Genomic DNA, 20228 nt, shown 5'->3' with positions numbered 1-20228 from the left:
TTGTGTTAGAAAGTGCGTTTGCATTCTTTATTTAATAATCCTGTAACGGCCACGATGCAGATTTAATCAAAGCGCTTCACAATCACACAATCAGACCAGAAAGACACCAGATTCAAATGAGGTTTGGGAAACATTTCATTTCATTAGCAGTCAATTTTTGTTCTATTTTTTTTTCTTTTGATATATAATTGGCATCATTATTAATACTTAAAGAAAACAATTTCATGGATTTGAGATAAAAAGATGCTATTATCAAAATAAAGCAGGAAAATTCGTTTTGTTTTTCCTCTGTTAAAGTTTGAGGGACCATCATTCATGGCTTGGCTTCATTTATGGCTTTGGCTGGATTTGTTCAATTGGTAGCTGGAGTTGGGTTGGATATCTCAGACGCCTCAGGTCTTCCTCCACCTGAAACGCAGAAAACAGAAAATCAAAGACTGTAAAAGCAGTTGTTCATACCTTTTGCAGGTCTCTGAAAACAATTTATCAGAGCTTTTATTTTTGGCTGATATTTCCTTTAATAATAAAAAAAACAAAACCGTTCCTTGTAGATTTGTTTAAGAAGAAAAAAAACACATTCAGTAACAAAGATTCTGACTATTTAGTCATTTATTGTAAAACAAAACAGTCAGCCAACCTGGGCCAGCTTGTCTTTGAGTTCATTGTATTTTTCCACGTTGAATCTCTTTTTCCTGGCCCCCTTATAAAAATAACGCAGGAACTGCCTGTCCTGGGCGTCTGGGTATACATAATCCTGTAGGAGAGAACAAAGTAGGTTAATTATTTAAAAATATATCTGCACACATGACTATTTTACACAAATGAGCATTAGGTGTAACTAAAATTTGTTTTGTTGTAACACTTTAGATTTTTTTTTAACATCTAAAGTGTAAGATCAGCCTTCTAAAGGAGGTTATTATCATTTCTTGGGTCTAGAGAGTTAGGCTAGATTTTATGGTTTTTTCCAGACTATTAACTGGGCAGAGAAAATTGATGTATTTCCCAAAATGTGATCTTGAAATGATCAGAATATTTAAAAGGAAAAGCATTTTGAAAGTCAGTGAAAGTTCTGGTACGTGACTTGCTGAGTAATAGGTTCTAACTGCTAGTTGTCAGTTACCCTGATAAGAAGTCAAGTTGAGCCATATTTATTTACACTACAAACAGCCTTCACCCCTTCAGAGCAATACAGGACATCTTTATTGTAGCTTCCATGTTGTTTTCACAGTCCACAATAAATCGCACGCCCAAGTCTGAAGGAACAACTTGTGAAATGGCCTGAGGAGCACCTGTCATCTACACCTAGAGGAAAACGGTGAAGTCAGTCAGGTGTCTCTGAGTCTTACCTGTTTGGTGAGGATATAGTAGGCGAAAGCTGCCATGCTGGTCGAGTAGGTGATGAAATACGTGACGGGCTCCATGACGTCCCACGAATAGACCCACCAGGTGAGCCAGGCCAGGGCGCCGCCCTGCACGGACAGCAGCGCCAGGCCAACATACAGAGCCCTGGATGTCTGGAAGTCTGCTTTACCGGACAGGTCTGCCTTCATCTTTCACCAATAAAATGCAGAGAAAAATGGGTTACCAAGTCTTTAAGGCTGACATGTCATCATTACCTTTAAATGAAGCTTTCAAGCAAGTATAACAAGGTATAAAGTAATTTCATGGGTGAGTGGTTGTTGCAACACATCGAGTACCTTCTCCAGAGGAGAAAGCTCCTGTTTGAGGTTGTCCAGTTTCTCCAGGAGCTCCCTCTCCTTCAGCAGCTGGTGTTCGGGCTGGTGGAGCGCCGTGTGCAGCAGGTGCACGACATGTTTCATGTCCTCCAGCTCCATAGCGTGCTCAGCAGATGCACACACTGCAACGGAGGCGCAACAGGGCAGACAACGAGGAGAAAGTAAAAGTGAAATATGAGAAGAATGGAAGATAATAACCACATTTTATCACCAGGATCAAGTGTAATTGGAAAACTGCCAAATGGAGAATTTATGAATGGAGATAAATGTACCCCTTTCAGGAGCGCAGATATTATAAACTGCATTGTTGATGACAAGCTGAAAGTCCTTGTCCAGCAGGGCATCGATCAGCGTGCTGTTGGCAATGCGCTCCCCATCTGTCAAAGCAAGCGCTGAACTGAATTAACTTTATCTTTTATACCGTGAAAAAAAAGGTTTGCTGGCAGAGGGACCAAACAAATTCAATAGAACATGAAAGAAACAAAAAGTTTATCAAATAAACCCCACGGTGATGGACAAAGTCAGTAATTTACACCTTAAAGAATGTAGTTCAGCACTGCATAACTACAGGTCATGTATGGGAACGAGATCTGTGTGGGAAAAAAGGTCATCTGCTAATCTCTGCTGCTCTGGTCTAACATGTCCCGTCTTCTAAAGTGATAAAAATCCTTGCCACAACCTGCCTCACCTGTCTCCTTCATGGAAAAATACACTTTTCACAAGTTACCCTTAAGGTAACTTAAGGAGGACTGCATCAGATACCCGTCCTAACCGCTCTGGTTCCCATACCAACTCAGATGTGAGTGGCTACAAAATGATTAGAAGTTTGAAAAGGAAGCGTGGAGTACTGTTACAGAAAATTGCCCTATTTTTCTCCACTGTGTCAAAACATGGCACGCTCAAGGCAACACATAACTTTGGTGAGAGACACAGGTGTGTGAAGATCGTGTAGACCAGTGTAACCTTGTGCCACTCCCTCCTGCTCACTGAGGAGCCACAGAGGTTTGCAAGACTATCTGCATGTAAAATACACTGCAGTATTCCCCAAAATCGCACGGTTTATGAATTTCTTTTAAAAGCAATGATCTGTGCTACAAGATCATAAAACAGACACCGCCCTGTTTTAAAGGGCAGGGAACCGTGACCTATTGTACTACAAACAGCCACAGTTACTCGCAGTGGAAGGTGATTAACTGATAACTGCTCAGTGTAAATGTGAAAATGAGTAAATGATTATTGTGGAGGCATCTTGCTTGACTGGCTATCGTTCATCCTTTTTGTGCGCAACCCGGCGAACCAGACCGACTGCACCTGTTGCATACTGAGCATGTCTTACCTTTAGAGAGAACTGAGGCGGTAGCTCCTGGGTCCTCTTTCTGCAGATCGCCGATCAAGTCGCCCACGCTCATCAACATGGGCCTTAAAAAAAACAGACACTTCTCATTCCTGGATGGCAAGGGGACTTCCAGAACCAAACGCCCATGTTTGTACTTCAAAGATGCAGCTGCTGCACAGTGAAGGGGGTGGGGGTGGGGTATGGACAGTTTAAGTGTTAAGCTTTGCATTTATTATTCCAATTATGTGCACAGATAAGGCCAGTCTAACCACCCACAAGTAAAGTCACAAACCAGGTGCACACGTGTGACATAAAAGTTCAATATTGTGTGGATGTAATAACATCATATTACCACTAGAGGGAGCATTTGTAGCGTAGAAAAGAGCTGGATAACTTCCAAGTGGAGGCCTTCTGTGCTGAACCTGTAAAGAAGGATATGAAGGGAGAATGAATGAAAGGAAAGAAATGACTCAGTTTTTTTCTTTGTGTTCTCACGTACACACAGACACACACACAGACACACAAACCCCGCCCTTGGCAAACTGTCATGTCAGCAGATGTTGGAGAGTAAACAGATCCACGGAATACTAAAAGGAAGCATCCAAACAACCAAAAAGAAGCACTTGGAAACCTTCTGCCACAAGCCAGTTCACAGTGGTGCTTAATTACACCGTGGCTTCCTAATATGCTTTTATGTCACAAGGAACAAACTGATGCATGACTTTAATTCTTTTTGTGACAATGGTATTAAATGCTTAAATGAAAAACAAGTGCATTTGTAAATATGAGACGTACTGTCACACAGTGAGACCTCAGGTTTCTCCCAGACTCCTGAGTATGGAGAACACATCCACTGAGAAGTTCATTATTCTAATCAGCAGGAGTACTTCTTTGTCCTACGCTTGGCATTCACTGGGCGTAGTCCTTCTGCCGTCTTTTTAATGCATGCTTGTATGCCTACACAGTGCAGGTATTTAAGTTGCAAGCATAATTTAACACACTAAATACTAAAGCGCACTAAATCTGACCACAATCTGCACACTCAGAAAGTCAGAAGGGTTCCCGCTTGGATACATCTTCATCCCACTAATGCCCAGTGATGCTGCAGACACTCTCCCATCCCTTGGCCTTCAAGCTGGGAGTTTGGTCAATCAATATTACATTAAAGAAGAACAAGGGAGCTGTCCGTTTTCATGAGAGGAAGGGGGCAGGCAAGTCTCCTATCACAGGAACATAGACACGAAGAGACCAGATGTGCCGTTTCTCACGCAGCTTTGGAGTGAGCGCTTTAAGAGGGAAAACGTTTTAAACGAGCAATAAGTAACACGCACTTTAAGCTGAAGCTTAGCCTAAAACTTTTAGTACCGCAGTGGTTCAAGCAAACTGTGAAAGTGCTTTAAAAAGTTACTGACAATTACCTAAAACCTCAGGATACAAGGGCTTGTGTATCGGTTATGTATCACACAATGAAGAAAAATGTGGACAGCAAGAGTGAAGCAAATTGGTCCCATGAGTCAAATTCGAGTTGCTCCAGATAGAGATAGAGAGCAATTAAGGGCTGCTCACACTTGCGGTGAAACCAATATGAAGGTGCCTTCTGTCTGATAGCACACACTGAAAAATGTCTAAAAGCTGCAGTGCACTGGGTAAGGCAACCTGAATAAGCTGTAGTGTCAAAGTCTCAGCTTTCTTATCAGGACTGTAAAAGACGTCGAATTAGTAGAATGAACAGGAACATCGTGAGATCCTGACACTCCCTCACTATAATTTGCCCGTAACAAGTTAAATATCCATTTACAGCGCGCCTCCCCTCCATCCCTTATAGAGACCATCTACAACATATCCACTACCCCTCCTCTGCACACGTCCGAACCACCTCATCCTTGCCTCTCTTACTGTGTCTCCACCCTGCACAACCTGACTTTCATTCCTCCTCTCTCCATCGTATACTTGCTCCCTACTCTCACTACAGATCATAATGTTGGCTGTGAAAATCATAGTCCACAGAGACTCCTGTCTGACCTTACCTGTAAACCTGTCCTTCACCAATGCAGACAAGGAGTCCCACCCCTGCTGCACACCTCAGCACTGTCTCACTGTCCTCATAAATGTCACGCACGACCCTTTCTGCCACTCTTGACTTTCCTCAGACAATACCACACTTATTTAGCCTTTAAATGTTCAAATATACAACATTTGAGAGGCTAAAAACATACTTTTGCTTCCCTGCTAACAACTCGCCCGGAAAACACTGCGGGTAGACCCACACAGCATGCTGTAGGGCAGTCCACATTAAACCACAGGTAACCATTTGGGCCTGTATGGGTATGTCCACATTAAGGCCATAACCTACAGTGAGGGACAGAGCTTTGTTTTAAGGGCTCACAAGCGAAAATAGATCGACAACAAGTGGCCCAACACACCCAGAGAGATTTAATATTGATAAGTGCTTTGTGTGCTGTTTTCAGGCGCTGCCAAATTTGACTTTTCTCCCAGTCACATTAATCCCGGAAAACATAACCACGTTATCCAAAGTGGCCAGAAATAATCTAGTTATTCTGTCACTACAGAGTTAACCTCTGACACCAAACACCTTCCCAGCATATTTAACAACAGACTAGGAAAACCTTTTACTTGCCACCTCTGCTCCAACAGTCATTGTGCTTCATTAAACTGAGAGTTGCAGGCATTCACTGCCAACACACACGATAGGTGCTTGAAATAAAATGCATTCAACACTAGACTCGCATTAGCAAACAGTTCAGGCCAGAAGCGGTTTAACGGCCGGTGTGAGCGCAGCGAAGGTTTTTGCACTCTTTGCGCATCGGTGATCTGCTAATGTGAAAACAGCAGAGCTGAAGTTAAGCATTAAGGACGAGGACAGACTGTTTGCTGAATGGGTGTGTGTGTGTGTGTGTGTGTGTGTGTGTGTGTGTGTGTGTGTGTGTGAGAGATCACTGACCGGAGACAATTCAACAGCTGAGTGCCTACAGGCATTTTATATTCTGTGTACACACGTTACCAATCCCATTTTTAAATCAACACAATGTGGCTACCATGGCAGATAATACAGCTTCAGGGCTGTGTAATGAATAATAGTCCACTTCCAAAGCCATGCTCTCAGCCCTCTGTTATTATAGGCTCTAACACACTGCATGATAAATACTGACCTTCGTTTGTCTCTTACCTTCCTGTGGCAGCTACAAAGAAAAAAAAACATTAAAGAACAATTTGGGAATGCTAGCAAACCGATCAACATTTACAGTGTGACAGATGACCTCCAAAGTAGATTGTAGGGTTTGAAACTGAAAACTGAGGCCCAAATCAAATGTTTTTATTTGCATTTTCAATTTTCACCTTGAAATAGGCAGTGTTTGAACATGAATATCTCAAAAACTATTACAACCAAAAGCCTGAAATAACACATGGCCTTTCTTACCATAAAGAAAATGGATTAGAGCTGTAACTGGGACAGAGTGCCTGTTAGTGTCATTCTAATTTAACCTGAGTTTTCCAGCTCTTCCAGGACATTGTGCATGCCTACAAAGATTGTCTGGGAAATGAAAAACATGCACTTGTGTAATACAATTACTTCTTAATTATAATTACGGTTCTATCTGGAAACTTTTTTCTTTGGGTTAGACTATCTACTGATATTCTGTTTCTGTGGAACAACTTGACATATTTGCTCAATCCAGCATGAAAGCTGAATGAAGATTTTCTTTATTTTTGTATATAAAATTTAATTAAAAAAATATCATTTTGCATTAGTGTTCAGTTGCAGGTCCTGGTTCATGTTTATGCTATCTTTAACAGTTTTTGAGACATTTATGTTCAAACATATTATTATTATTATATATATCCAAATATCTCTGGACCGTAAAGTTGTTAAGTAAATTGTAAGCGGCTGAGCAGAAGGTCCCATGATGATTTGTAGCTGTCACGGGATCAGTGACTGGTCTCTATGGCTGTGTGACTGAGGCTTTAGCGATCAATTTCACAGTGGCTGCTCACAAATTCCGGCAAACACTCGCCAACCAATCAACAAATACACATTTCTCAGTTCCACTGACCCAAATTAATGGAGTTTAAAATTGGCAAACAGTTATCAGCTACAGCTGCCTGTGCTGGCATCCACCTCCCAATCAGCATGCTTATTTCTCCTGCACAGTTTGACATGTTAACATGGTGGCATATGAGGATTGAAACTTCCACTTTGGCTTCATTTTCACTGAGCTCAAGTTTTACTTGAGCTACTCTAGTGCAAACAGCCGGGCCCGCCCATAGCTTATGCAGCACACATACATGACTGGTTATCCCATCCTGCAAGTTGAAGACTGTAGTGCCTGAACAAGCCCACACATGACAAACACATGAGTAACAGCTAACCGAATGCCTCTCATGGCACAAAACACGCCTGACTCGGAGAAACGATTGGGCTCTCTGCTTTGGCAGAAATTGCCATTGCCTAAATTTGTCTTCTTATCAAAACAAAACACACTTCCCTGATACGCAGCGCATCAATATTCAGAGCGCAGAGTGGTCGTTGTCTGTCTATTGTCCTTCACACATTCCTGGAGCTGCAGGGAACATCACTGCACATCTGCCCCTCATCACCGAATCGTTTCATCCAACTGTTCTTTCACAGAACAATCAGCTGAAGGTGTATTTACGCCGTGAGCTAAGCATTTTTTATTTATGTCATGCAAACAGGGAAGGAGGAGAGAGAAGCCGGGCGGTGAAAACTTGGGAATATGGTGACAATCTGCCAGCCTCTCTCCTTCCTCACGCAGAGGCTGTGGCTTGCTGCTCCAGTAATGATCGGCGTCTATCGCCAGCCTCATTTTCCCTGCAGTCTTCCATCAGTTCCCTCCATTATCAATCCTGTCACAACTGAGCTATGGCCTCCTAAAGGAATCGGCTCCCACTCTGGCCACAGATTTGATATTGCCAAGCAAAGGGGAAAGAGATTTTTGCCGTCGCATAAGGAATCATAAGAGAATAACTTACAGTGTCTACCCAGCATGACCCGAGGCATAAAGAAAAATGTGCAAGCGTGATAAACTACGGCTGCCAGGAGGAGAAATTGAATTACTCTGTGTTGCCATTATGATTGAGAACAGCCAGCACTCTGGCATGAAAATGATTTGCATTGAACCATTTATCTTCTCCTACTCAGTTAATGATCCGGATCGCTTAAGAGAACAAAGAGAAGGTGGGAAGCGGGAAGAAGATGACTGCGGGGTTGGTGTGCTGTACGAACACGAGGCTGAGGTTGTGTTTCATGCAAATACAATGAATAAAACGTTTTGTAACACTATTAGACAAATAGCAGCACACACACAAAACCAATTTCTCCAAATCAAAAATGGCTTCTGGAAATACAAAGTGAGCTTTAAAAGGAAGGCGCAACAAGCAGAGGGTTCCCATCTGCGACCACTGTACAACTGCACTAAAAAGGGCGGAGCACGTACTCACATTTAGCCCATTTAATCTTACAGTTAGTCATCTCTCAGTCCAAACGTCCACATTTATAAGCAACTCATCATTCCCCAAGCTTATCTCAGCAAAGAGTGGTACAACTTTCAACCCTGAATGCCACAGAGAAGGAGCTGAATACTGAAAAACATGGAGGAGGAGGAAATTAAGGAATTCATGTGGCGTTCGCAAAGGTCCAGAACAGACGGATCTAAAAAAGTTGATTAAAAAGGAGCAGAAAAACAAACGCAAAGCCGATACAAAAAAACCCTCTGAGTGATTCACATTAACACTTTAGTGACACATGGCTTAGCAATGCTTCATCACAAGGTCGCAACAGGACAAGAACAGCCCATATAGATGAGTATCAGCTATAATGAGTTTACTTATTAAACCCTCAGTGAGAAAAATGCCCTCATTTACACGAGGATTGAAGAGGAGTTTACTTGTGACTATAAACACCAGAGCAACTTTCACTACTTATCACACACAGTGCAGTGCTCTGATGGGCTGTTATCACAAGACCATAACAATGCAGGGTCAACACCGTCACACCCACTGTGCACATGCTTCTGTAAAGACAGCGGCACCATTACCATGGTATTAAGCGAGCTACTGGAATGTTCCTTTGACTGGATGTGCTTTAAATCTGTTCTAAGTTTATCAGCGACTGTTGTGGCACAGATTAGGAATAATATGTTTTTTTAGCTTTATGTGTATTAATGCTATTGTAAAAATATCGATTGAACTGAGAACTATTATTATCTAATTTTAGATACGCCTGTAGATGTGGTCAAGCTGAGCTGCTGAAGTTCAAACCCAGAATCAGAACAGAGAAGAAAGGTGGTTTAAGTGACTTTGAACGTGGCATTGTTGTTGGTGCCAGATGGGCTGGTCTGAGTAGTTCTGAAAATGCTGATGAGCCATCTCTAATGTTTACAGAGAATGGTCTGAAAGAGTAAATATACAGTGAGCTGCAGTTCTCTGAGAGAAAAAGCCCTGCTGATGGCCAGAGTGCCGATTGCTGACAGGAAGGCAACAGTAACTCAAATAACCCCTCGTTACAACAATGGTATGCAGAAGAGCATCTCTGAATTAATACAACGTGGAACCTTGAAGCAGATGAGCTGCTGCAGCAGAAGACCATGCCGAGTGCAACTCATGCCGGCTAAGAACAGGAAACTGGCTGCAGATTGGAATAACGTTGCCTGCTGCAGCATTTGGATGGTAGGGTCAGAATATGGCATAAAGATGATAAAAGCATGGATCCATCCTGCCCTCTTTCAATGGTTCAGGATGATGGAGGTGGTGGTGCTATGGTGTGGTGATATTTTCTTTACGCACTTTGAGGCTACGGCCTTCCTGCGTATTGTTGCTGACCATATGCACACCTTTATGACTGCAGTCAATTTGATTTCTTTAAAACATTTGATTATATGTAAAGTCAATGTGTTTACTGTGTTTACTATATAAACATAAAAAACTATGTAGGTCTACAGGCAACAAAAAGTACAATATGTTACAAAGAATTCCCCCAACCATAAAACTAGAGCCTGCATTGATGCCAGTGGCTCATCTACTTAATAAATTCTATGTTGTTCTATGTGCAATCCACCAGTTGCTGATGGGCGAGCCAACATAACACAGAGGAAGGGCATTAGTGTAATGGCAAATGTGTTATTTTTGTACATTTGTGATAGTTTTTTTTACTTAACAGAAAAGTGTCAAAGTGTCAAAGTGACACTGACAACGACGCTCTCTTTTCATGTTTGACGTAACACAGTTTAGGAAGCTTTTATGGTAACAACATGTTTACTGTTTCACTCCACACACGAATTACGCAAAGAGAGGCATGTCCGTAAAGACAAATTACATGAAAATTACACGTTTTTTTTTTTGTTGCTTCATTTATCTAGGGCCTGTTGTCATTCATTATCTGATCATTTTCCAATTCAAACTTTTCTATTAGCTCAACTTCTTTACTCCTCTCAGGTCACCCTGCCCCACCTTTTCAAGCTGAAGAAGTGCTGTTGCATAACCTCTGATGACACCTTGCATAAACATGTAATTTTCCCCCTCTTAAGAAGTAAACTTAGGAAACTTGCTGTCTGACATCACATCATGCAAACGAGTTCTAAAGCTCGCTGCACTCTCACCAAACCACAGTACTGTTCTTTCTACACATTATTGTATTGAGCAACGGCTTCCTCTTTAAGCAATGCTGGACCACAGATGACGAGATCAGTTCTTGATATCTGCTGAGCCTTCTTACAATTAACAGTCACTTTATTTGTTGCCCTAATGAATACAAGTATCTGCACCTGGCATGGCCACACTTGGTTGTCAGGCTTCTTCAAATTAGATTTTACAGTGTTTGCCTGCCCAGTGCCAAGACAATAAAAAAATGAGCAAATAGTTATGCCTAATTTATCCTACCCCGGTTGTGTCCTTTACTAAATTCCCAACTGCATGATGCTCAGCGTGGATGACACTGTGCATCCGCCAAATGCTGATTGTTCAACTAGTCGGCCAGAGCAGCGGCGGATTTCACCGGGAACGGGAGAACATTTTTTAGAAGTAGGCTGCAAACAAACTCACTTGCAGATGACTTTATCATGTGTCCTGCCATTGCGCCTCAAGGGCTGTTCAAACAGACCCGTATTATAAATGCTCCCAAAAGCCTGACGTCTCATTTTAGCATTCAACACATATTCAATACACTAAACTAATGCTTTTGCGTTTTTTCATCCTGCTTAGCCCCATTGATTCAGCACTTTTGTGGATGCACAGAAACAACGCTAATATATCGATTCTCTCATCTGAATGTGTGAAACTGCAAACAACTAACAGCGAGCAGCACTTGAGTTTCCTGCAGGCCAGTCGGGTTTCTCTCAGCCTCCTGAGAATTAAAACATCCTTGTGTTATATGTTTACCTGTATAGCATTACAGCAGTGACGGAGAAGCCCTAACTCCCTGTCACGTCTCTGGTGAAACTTTTGCAAAAAGGTGATATTGAATGTTTTGTCTCTAGTGGAATCTCAACAGGGAAAGGCTTGTGTTACAAATTCATAAAAGACGTGGCCTGAATATGAATATCGCCCTATAGACACCCAAAAGAGATCATATCTGAATTCTGAGCAACTTAGGCCACAGGCTGCTCACAGTGCTTAGTAGCTGTACGTACTCTTACACGGTGGTTTTGAACTGAGGATTTATGTGAACCTAGCTTTCTGCTGTCTCATGTACAATCTTCAGAGTGACCTCTGCCTCCTGCACTCAATCAAGTCCTCTGATACACTGCATTGGAAGGAATCTGATTAAAAATTGGCAACTCGCTGTGTGGATTCTAAAAGCCAGATCTGTACATTTGCATGCAGCCATGCTCTCTGCTTTTCTAAGTGCATTACATTCCTATTAAAAACATTCTGTGGCCCAGCTGCTCCTTTACAAAAGACACTTTCACTCTGAATGGCCCGTTTTTGGGAGGTAATGTAATTTAGATTCTCCTCTGAGGTTGATACGTTTCTGGCTGGGGAAAGAAAATTACAAAAAGCAGAGAAACGGAACATTTTATAGTCTAACTGAAATCTATCTATCGCTCAATATAGGCCGGTCTACAGAATGAGGAGGTTAAAGACCACAAAACCTTTGTGGCAGAGCATTCCCAGTCTTTATTGTTTCACTTCCTGTCTTCTAAACTGCCAAATAAAGTGGAAAGAAATTCTGAAAACGACTTTATAAAACACACTAACTCTGTTCTTTTTGCAGCCGATATGAATTGTATTCTTTTTGCTGAAACATGGGTTGCTGTAAGGATTTCGCTTACTGAAGCTCCACTTTTATATACAGTCCAGTCTAAAAATAAAACTCATCTTAGTCATTCTGGCTTGTAGGAGTGAGTCACTGCATCCTGCCCCTCTGACAGCTTCCTTTTTCTTCCAATCCAACAAACTCCATCTCAGCATCCATCTATGGAGGCTCTGATTGCACCGAGCAAAACAGAAAAAAACAAAACAGTGTGCACTGTTCTCCCTGCACACTCACAGATTTGAGGCACCCTAATTGAGATCTGCCTGCCTGCAGCTGAGCTGACCAAAGCAATTTCATGCAGCGAGCGATAAAAGATGTGGGCTGAACTGGTGCCTTAATAAAACTGTGAGTAAAAGCTTCACTACAATAAATAAATAAATAAATAAAATCTCAAGATGATGCTGTGATGGAGCGTGGGTTTTCACTTTCTGCAGCATTTCCCTGCTGCACTATTTCCTGACTGTGGGCTGGACACGTTTGTTGATGGGTGACTGCATGCAGCTATACGTCCAATACCAAGTATACGTCCAATACCAAGTAAATACAGGGCCAGTATTGCCAATACCGATACCAATACTTTTACTCTATCATGGCAGGTTTTGTATGGGTGAGCAGTGTCTCGTGACTTGTGGGACGAATCATTGTCCATTTGCAAATTATGAACACATTTTAATGATCACTAAATCAATGTGATTTTTACTTTCCACAATAAATACCGAAACAGCTTTTCATATATTTTGAAACAGTTTTTAATAGCCTGAAATTTTAATCTACCTCTCCTTAAAGCACTTAATAAATCAATAAATCTGAAGCTAGTAGCACAGTATAGATCCTATCACTAGTATCGATCAGACACTTTTGTATCGATAGCCTCGATATTTGGATCGATCCTCCCAGATCTTCTGTACAGGCTCCGCAGGCATAGAGACGACAGGAAAACGAAAAAAAGTTTTTGAGAAGCGCTCAAAATAGAGACAAAAACAGCGTCTTGTGCTTCAACAGGAAGCCACGGCACACTTTACACTGTGACGCCCACGAGGGACTCAGAGTACAGCGTTTATTTACCTGGTGTAGAAATGTAACCGGGCGAGCGGGTCTGAGACCGCAGCGTAGGGTCTGAACACTTCCCACGAGTCCCGTCGCAACTTTGCACACCGCCCGCACCGAAGCCATCGTCAGCCGGTAACCGTTTTTAGCCGCCTCGCTGGGGCATGCCGGGAGGAGAGAGGTCCAGGACGAGTACCTCAGAGCTCCGTGTTTCACTTTAAAACGGGCTGCTGTCTGTGCGTATAGCAACAGACAGGAGGATCGCTACGGGACCCGGAGGAGGAGGAGGAAGAGAGCAGGCTGAGCTGCATACCATTTCCTCCTGACTACACCCGCGCGCTCTCTGCCAGACTCCGCTTCCTTTGTCCCCCACCCCTCCTCTTTCTTTCTGTTGGGTCTGTTTTGCGTGAAACAGCAAGTGGGAAGCATATGCGCCTGCCAGGCTCACGGGACTGTAAGCCGACATCCCAAACATCACCCCCTCTCCTCTCACGAATCATCACGAGTTGGTCTGATCGCTAAAATAACAAATTTATATGAGGCTTATTAGGGCTGGAGCCGTTGTAACGTTACACTTTGAAGTCTTCATAACTTCAAAGGGTGAACTAGGCCAAGAGCTCCACTTTAAGCATTCCACCCACAAATCGATTTCCTCTGATCCCACATTAAAATAGGCCCTTAGAGATAAAGCGAACTTTCTAATCACGGTGTTACGTATGAGCAAGGACTGCATTTCAGCTGTCAGCCAACAGGGGGAGCACTTACAAATATGTGTCACTGACATAAAGGTCAATGATGCGCAATTCTTTGTTCTTTCAAATACAAAGATGGATAATGTCAGAAGTTTCAATCTATGGGGTCAGCATTTGTGTGCAAAATCCATGTAAGCCAAAGATTCAGGCCTCAGTCTGCTGAAGCATTTAAAGACAGCTCTTTAAATGTTTGGCTCTGTATGCGAGCTTCTTTCTGCCACTGTGGGGGGAAAAGCTATCTGTAAGTCAAAGTGTATGCTTATTATTTTATTAATTTACATGTAATAAGTCCAAAATGTTTACTTGTACAGAAATTAGAATCAACTAGTCAAAATGTTGCGACAATAACTTCAAATTGATTGCTCTGGGCAAACAATTTGAGTCTGTGTCTGTGAGTGTAGATATCCCTGATATGGACAGGGTTTGATATGGATCTATTAGGTATGATGTGATATGAACTTATGCAAAGAAGCTCCAGTAAAGTTAATAAATCAATAAAAATAATAGATTGAGTGTTGTGCAGAGAGGTATCCTGCTGTCCAGTGAGGTTGGGCTCATAGACCATAATCTACTGCAGTGCAAGCAGTAGGAAGCTGTGCACACAATGAAAAATGTTCACACTGCGTTCTGTGTATCATCCCCAGAGCGAAGTATGTGCTACGGCTGGTGTATTGTGTCACAGAAAATGCGAGCATAACCGAGACAAATGGTGTTGAAAGCAGACAGGTCAGATAAATCTGTCATGAACACTCCCATCCGGTGATTTATAATACTCCAGTCAGCCACAATATTAAAAGCACTGACAGGTGAAGCGGCAATGTAAAGTTTTTTTGAGAAACCTTGGGCCCTGGCATTCGTGGTGGATAATTCTGCAGCATTCCACCACAATGCGCGACTGTTTAGAGAACAGGTCCAGAGACCCTGAGGCGAAACACAATGGATGAAACAGCCTTCGAGCTCTCAGATCTGGAACAGGCCCCACCAACAGACACCTCACACTGCAGCCCACAGGAACTGGCAACATCCCAGTGCTACACACTTCAGCACAGCCCTGTAGGTCTCGCTTTCCATGCCTTGAAGAATCTGAACTTTTTTTCGGGGGTGGAATACACTAAGTTAGGGAAAAGCTGTAATAAATGCTGAAGGTAATGGAACAATGGAACATTACTGTCATTAATCACCACTGAGTTTAAAATATTTACCTCCACTGTGTATGCATTTCATTTTTCTAAAGTACCCCACACACTGGACCAAATGCCAGTCTGGAAAAATGCACTTATATTAGCCTGTTCATTAATATTTAAGTATACCATAGTTAAGGCAAACACTTGATCAGCACAGTGTAAGCTGTCTTTTTAACCTGCTGGCCTTGAAGCGTGACAACAGTGACTTTCTTTGAGCGCACAGTTGAAAATTATGTTCTGCACATTGTGGCGTCTTCTTCTCTACTAGATTTATGTGGCATTTTATCAAACAGTAACACAATGGACCCTCTTCTATACTAAGAGGGGGGGTGATTCCTAAAAGCCACTCTTCATTTGTCAGAGATTCTTTCTTCATGCAATCTGCTTTAGTCCACAGTGGTGAGTCTTTAAAGACTGGTGAGAGGCATCAATACTCCCAGAGAGAAGATGCATGACGGAAAGGCTAGATGAAATCGATATGCTCCTGTGGCCACTGAGGCTGTTTTACTGACAGATTACTTTGATTTAAATGTGCATTTGTCCAAGATTTTGCAGACAAACTGCAAGGAATTGTTGCCTTATTAGCACACACAGTGAAATTGAATGCTGTTTACGGTGAAGTTTTCTGCTTAGTTGTTGTTGGTCTTCTGGTCATCTGTTACCCGTCACCTGCTGCTAGATTTATGCTCTCGTTTTGGCCACACGCTGGTGGATTAAGACTGCAGCAGGGCTCTCTCGCTGAATGAAGTTATTCAGGGGAAATGAGCCAGGTTTCATTTTCTAATGAGTTGGCAAATGTGCTTCGGGCCGTTGAAAGAAGCTTCACTTTAATAACAAAATCTGCTTGCACAGAGAATTATGTAGTAGTTAATTATTTAATAGCGAGGTGATGCATGGAGTGATTCCATATCTGTGATGACAAAACGTTGAAAGTCCAAGTGATCACCGAGCGGGAATTAACACATTGTAATTTATGACTTTCATTTTATCTTCATTTAATGTTTGAATGCCCTTCTAAACTACGAGCTGTTGTCTCCTTAAAGCATTTTTCCACTATGAAGAATGATGAAAGAAGAGTGAAGATATTTTAACAGCAAGGCTATAAACTGGAGAGATTATATCTCTCGGCTGGCCTGGGAACGCCTTGGTGTTCCCCCAGACTAGCTGGAGGGGGTGGCTGGGGAGAGGGAGGTCTGGGCTTCTCTGCTTGGGCTGGTGCCCCCGCAACACGGCCCTGGATAGGTGGAATATCAGGACTGGTGTACTCCTCAGAAGGTTTGTATCTTATGGATACTTGGCACCATCTTGTGGGCGCTAAAAGGAACATAATTTCTGCAAAATGAGACTGTCTTTGTGACTGTAAGATAGTCTGTTGACATCACTTTCACACATTGTGTGCATTCTGAGTTTGTGACAGATTCAGAGTTTAAACAATGACTCCAAAACGAGTCCAAAATAAACAGTTGTGTCAGTTTAAGTATTTTAATATCTGTAAAAAATGTACAGGATGTGGATGGGGAGGCTTTTGCATACCTCTCTTTTATACTTTAGCTGAAGTGTGTGCATCACTCGTGTAATTCCTGCAACATTTGACATTTATGAAACGTGTGACTCCCCATAAACAGTGTGGCGGTGGTCTGATGATTTAGGAGCAAAGTGTGTGACAGTCAGTGCTCCTTTGTGTTTCTCGCTCTTGAAGTTTTTTTGCAGCTTTGCTGAGATCAAGTTTCCACCGAGGATTTTAAAGTGCTGTGCACTGCCCCCTTAACCTTTAGTGAAGCTGCAATTTAACACCAAGGAAATTGTTCTTAGCTTAGAGTAACTCCTATATTATATAACATACTATAAGAATAGTATGTTTCCCATCCTCACAGTCAGCACTGATATGGTGTAAAGCTTGTTTCTAAAAGATGAAGTGAATGTTTCCAAGCTGTTTTCTTAAAATGTTATTATCATTATTATTAGTAGTAGTAGTACACTTAATTATGTTATCATTATTATTATCAAGGTAGTCGTGTGAATATGACTATAAAACATCTGTTCTGATGATCATTAAAAATAATGACTCAAAAGTAATATATCAACAACATATTCAACAATCTCTTGTACCAGATTATCAAAATAAGCTACAGTTGTCCTTTGACAACCGTTTCAAACATTAGCCCTCCAGTTACTAGAGCCTAAACTAGTATCTGGCAGTTTGTAGTCACATTATGTGACATTATGTGTTGTGCCTTTAAAACCTAAAATAAAAAGTTTGGTTTCCTGAATAAAAATAGTGGGGTCTTCTCTGAGCCTCCACTATTTTTTGGAAAGAGTCCTATGAATAAATGGAAAAAGGACTGAGCCATTTGTTAAACACAGCAGCTGAGTGGAGTTTTCAGCTCCAGCTGCTGTTAAAACTGAAGAACTACAGATGAAGCATCAGACAACGCACCATGTTCCCGGGTCTATGTGCTTTGGTCCGTTTGCTTTAACAACAACAAACGTGGATGTTCTTTGTGTGATTTACTAACAGTGAGCTAATCTATACAGATATACACTATATACTACACTATATACACTATATAGTGCTCTTTCTCTCTCCAAGAGACCAAGTTGCATACGTGAGTTTTTTTCATCTGTAGGCCGACTGTTTTGCCTCAGTCTGTGCTGCATGCAGAATTCCAACACAGCCTACATCCATAAGTTTAAAAATCATAATGACAGCTGAATTTAATTCAGTTGCATCAGTTTGTGGGTGCATCAAATCACTGTGCCAGCTGCTATTTCACAGCGTAAAGAAAATGCAAAGCCCCTGACGCCCTGTGACGAATACAGAAGAAGAAATTCATAATCACACTTGTTACCGCTGTATTGGCAGGAAAAACATTTTAATACAAAATCACAAAACAACACGAAAAGACGAACCTGGAACTCTAATAGACAACAAAGAAAACAGAAAAAAGATTACAGATTTTTGTTGGAAATGTGTATGGAAGAACTGGTTAAGCGAGTGGTAAAAAAAATCAGTCGCAGTCATCAGTCAGGAAGAAGTTGTAGCCATCTACACGAGGCTTACCAACAAGCTCTGGGCTGAAATCGATGATCAATTTGATGAAATTCTTTTAATGAAAGCTATTAAGCATCAACGACCATGTCGGACTGATTCCGTAGACCAGAACCATTGGTGTTCAGTTGCCGAAAAGTGGCGTGTGTTTGAGCAAGAATACGACATATTCACAGCCGCTACCCATTCCTATAAAGATGCCAGAACTAGAGCGTTCATCCTGGTAAATCTGGCCAGCTCTGAAGATATCGAGTGGGAGCGTGCCTTCGTGTACGCGGGGGAAGGGGAACACAGACGATTAATGACGAGCAAAATTGAGAGAAGACCCGGAATGTCTCAAACGCAAATTCCACGAACTGTGTAATCCTCAAACAAACATAACTATGGAAAGGCACAAGTTTAACACCAGAAACCAGCGACCAGATGAAAGAACATAGTCTTACATGAGTGACGTGAAAAATAAGGCAGGCAGTTGCGGATTTGGCCAGCTTAAAGACGAGCTCATCAGAGACATACTCGTTTGTCCCATGATGCATTGAGTTTTTCCTTTTCAGTCACCCTTTTCACTCGCTATGTGTTAATAGACCTCTCTGCATAGAATCGTACTTGTTATTAATCTCTATCTTCCACAGCATGTCTTCTATCCTGTCTTCCTTCTCTCACCCCGCAGCAGACTGGACACAGGATAATCCAATGCTGTTTGTCTCTATCAGCTCAGTCCTGGTCCTGTGTATGAAAACGTCTCAACACAACCAAAACAGGAGGATGAAGTCCACTACAGCAGAGTCCACTTCAGAAACAAACATGTGGTTAATCTTTGTTCCACCGTACAGTCAGATCAGCCCAGACAACAGGAGTGTTCTCATTATGCTGCTGTCAGATTCAGCTCTGATGGAGCATCTGGTGTCACTCCTGCAGACACAGACTTACAGACTTACTCTACTGTGAACGTTTGAGAGAGAGTGTCATGGTCAATAACTGCTTATCCAGTTCAGGGTTGTCATGGCAGAGTACAACCTGAAGAGGTCACCAGAAACTCAACCAACCTAATCAGAGGAAAAATGGTCAGTTGTTGACAGCTGTTAGAATGTGTACATGTGCTTCACTGAGCCTTACTGTGTCACTCTCTCTCTCTGTCACATTATTTGCTATTTCTCTGGTCTACATTTATTAGTAGAGTAGAAGTAGACTACATTTATTACTTTTAGCTCTCTTCTGGCAGTGAGTGTAACTACAAAAACACATTTGAAGGTTCTTTTTCTACCGCAGGACACACCTTCTGTGTCCTTATTTAACAACATACGAAAACCCCACAATAAATATATCTAACTCAATTATGTGATTTTAAGCCATATTGAATATTTGTTGTTGAAAATGCTTTTCATTGTATGCTTATTATCCTAATAGTTGTCTCATAAGCAACGACTTTAGTGTTATTACTATATAAGTCGCTAATAGGAGATGCACTGTTAGTAAAGTATATTTTCAATTCTTTTGTTGTGATAAGAGTTTTAAACTTCATTAAAGTAAAAAAAAAACTATGATCATCCTGTTAGAAAAGAATATTGAAATAGTATAGATCTGTTAAGTGTTTGGTAATGAAATGTTCTTTTGAAGAATTTGGTGGTAATAAACCAAGATGCACATTTTAAACTAACAAGTGTAATTCCACATTAACAATCAATAATCTAACAGAGTTGTGAACATTTTTACTGTTTTAATGAAGCTGCAAATGAGAAAACTGCCACCAAAGCAGAATTCAGCTCAGTCTTGCAGATATAGCAGACTCCACAAATTCATCCTCTATAAGGAGCGATCATTTGGAAGAACTGAAG

General features: G+C 41.7%; 1 protein-coding gene across 2 annotated transcripts; it reads right to left on the bottom strand.

The window, feature by feature from the left end:
* Nucleotides 1–5: 5 nt before the first annotated feature.
* LOC113024302 (mitochondrial calcium uniporter dominant negative subunit beta) lies at nt 6–13776 on the bottom strand. 2 transcript variants are annotated; one of them, XM_026171238.1, is made up of 8 exons: nt 13427–13776; nt 3425–3494; nt 3073–3240; nt 2009–2113; nt 1698–1858; nt 1347–1550; nt 638–754; nt 6–408 (listed from the first exon to the last, which is right to left on the bottom strand). In XM_026171238.1, the coding sequence occupies exons 1-8, from the start codon at nt 13532–13534 to the stop codon at nt 331–333; spliced, it is 1011 nt and encodes a 336-aa protein (XP_026027023.1). In that variant the 5' UTR covers nt 13535–13776; the 3' UTR covers nt 6–330. The 2 variants fall into 2 exon arrangements, with proteins under 2 accessions (XP_026027023.1, XP_026027021.1); XM_026171236.1 differs by having other exon boundaries at nt 3073–3243; nt 13427–13775.
* Between the last annotated feature and the right edge of the window lie 6452 nt (nt 13777–20228).

Source organism: Astatotilapia calliptera, chromosome 6 (genome assembly GCF_900246225.1).
Source record: "Astatotilapia calliptera chromosome 6, fAstCal1.2, whole genome shotgun sequence".
Taxonomy (NCBI): Eukaryota; Metazoa; Chordata; class Actinopteri; order Cichliformes; family Cichlidae; genus Astatotilapia; species Astatotilapia calliptera.
Note: the sequence above shows the minus strand (reverse complement) of the source record. Positions and strands in the feature narration are given on the sequence as shown.

Bases quoted from the DNA above. Each gene is read 5' to 3' on its own strand.
- LOC113024302 (XM_026171236.1), bottom strand. From the start codon at position 13,534: ATGGCTTCGGTGCGGGCGGTGTGCAAAGTTGCGACGGGACTCGTGGGA. The intron at 3,495-13,426 runs GTAAATAAACGC...CCTTCTTTACAG, and splicing joins CGGTTACATTTCTACACCAG to GTTCAGCACAGAAGGCCTCC. The intron at 1,859-2,008 runs GTACATTTATCT...CCTCCGTTGCAG, and splicing joins TATCTGCGCTCCTGAAAGGG to TGTGTGCATCTGCTGAGCAC.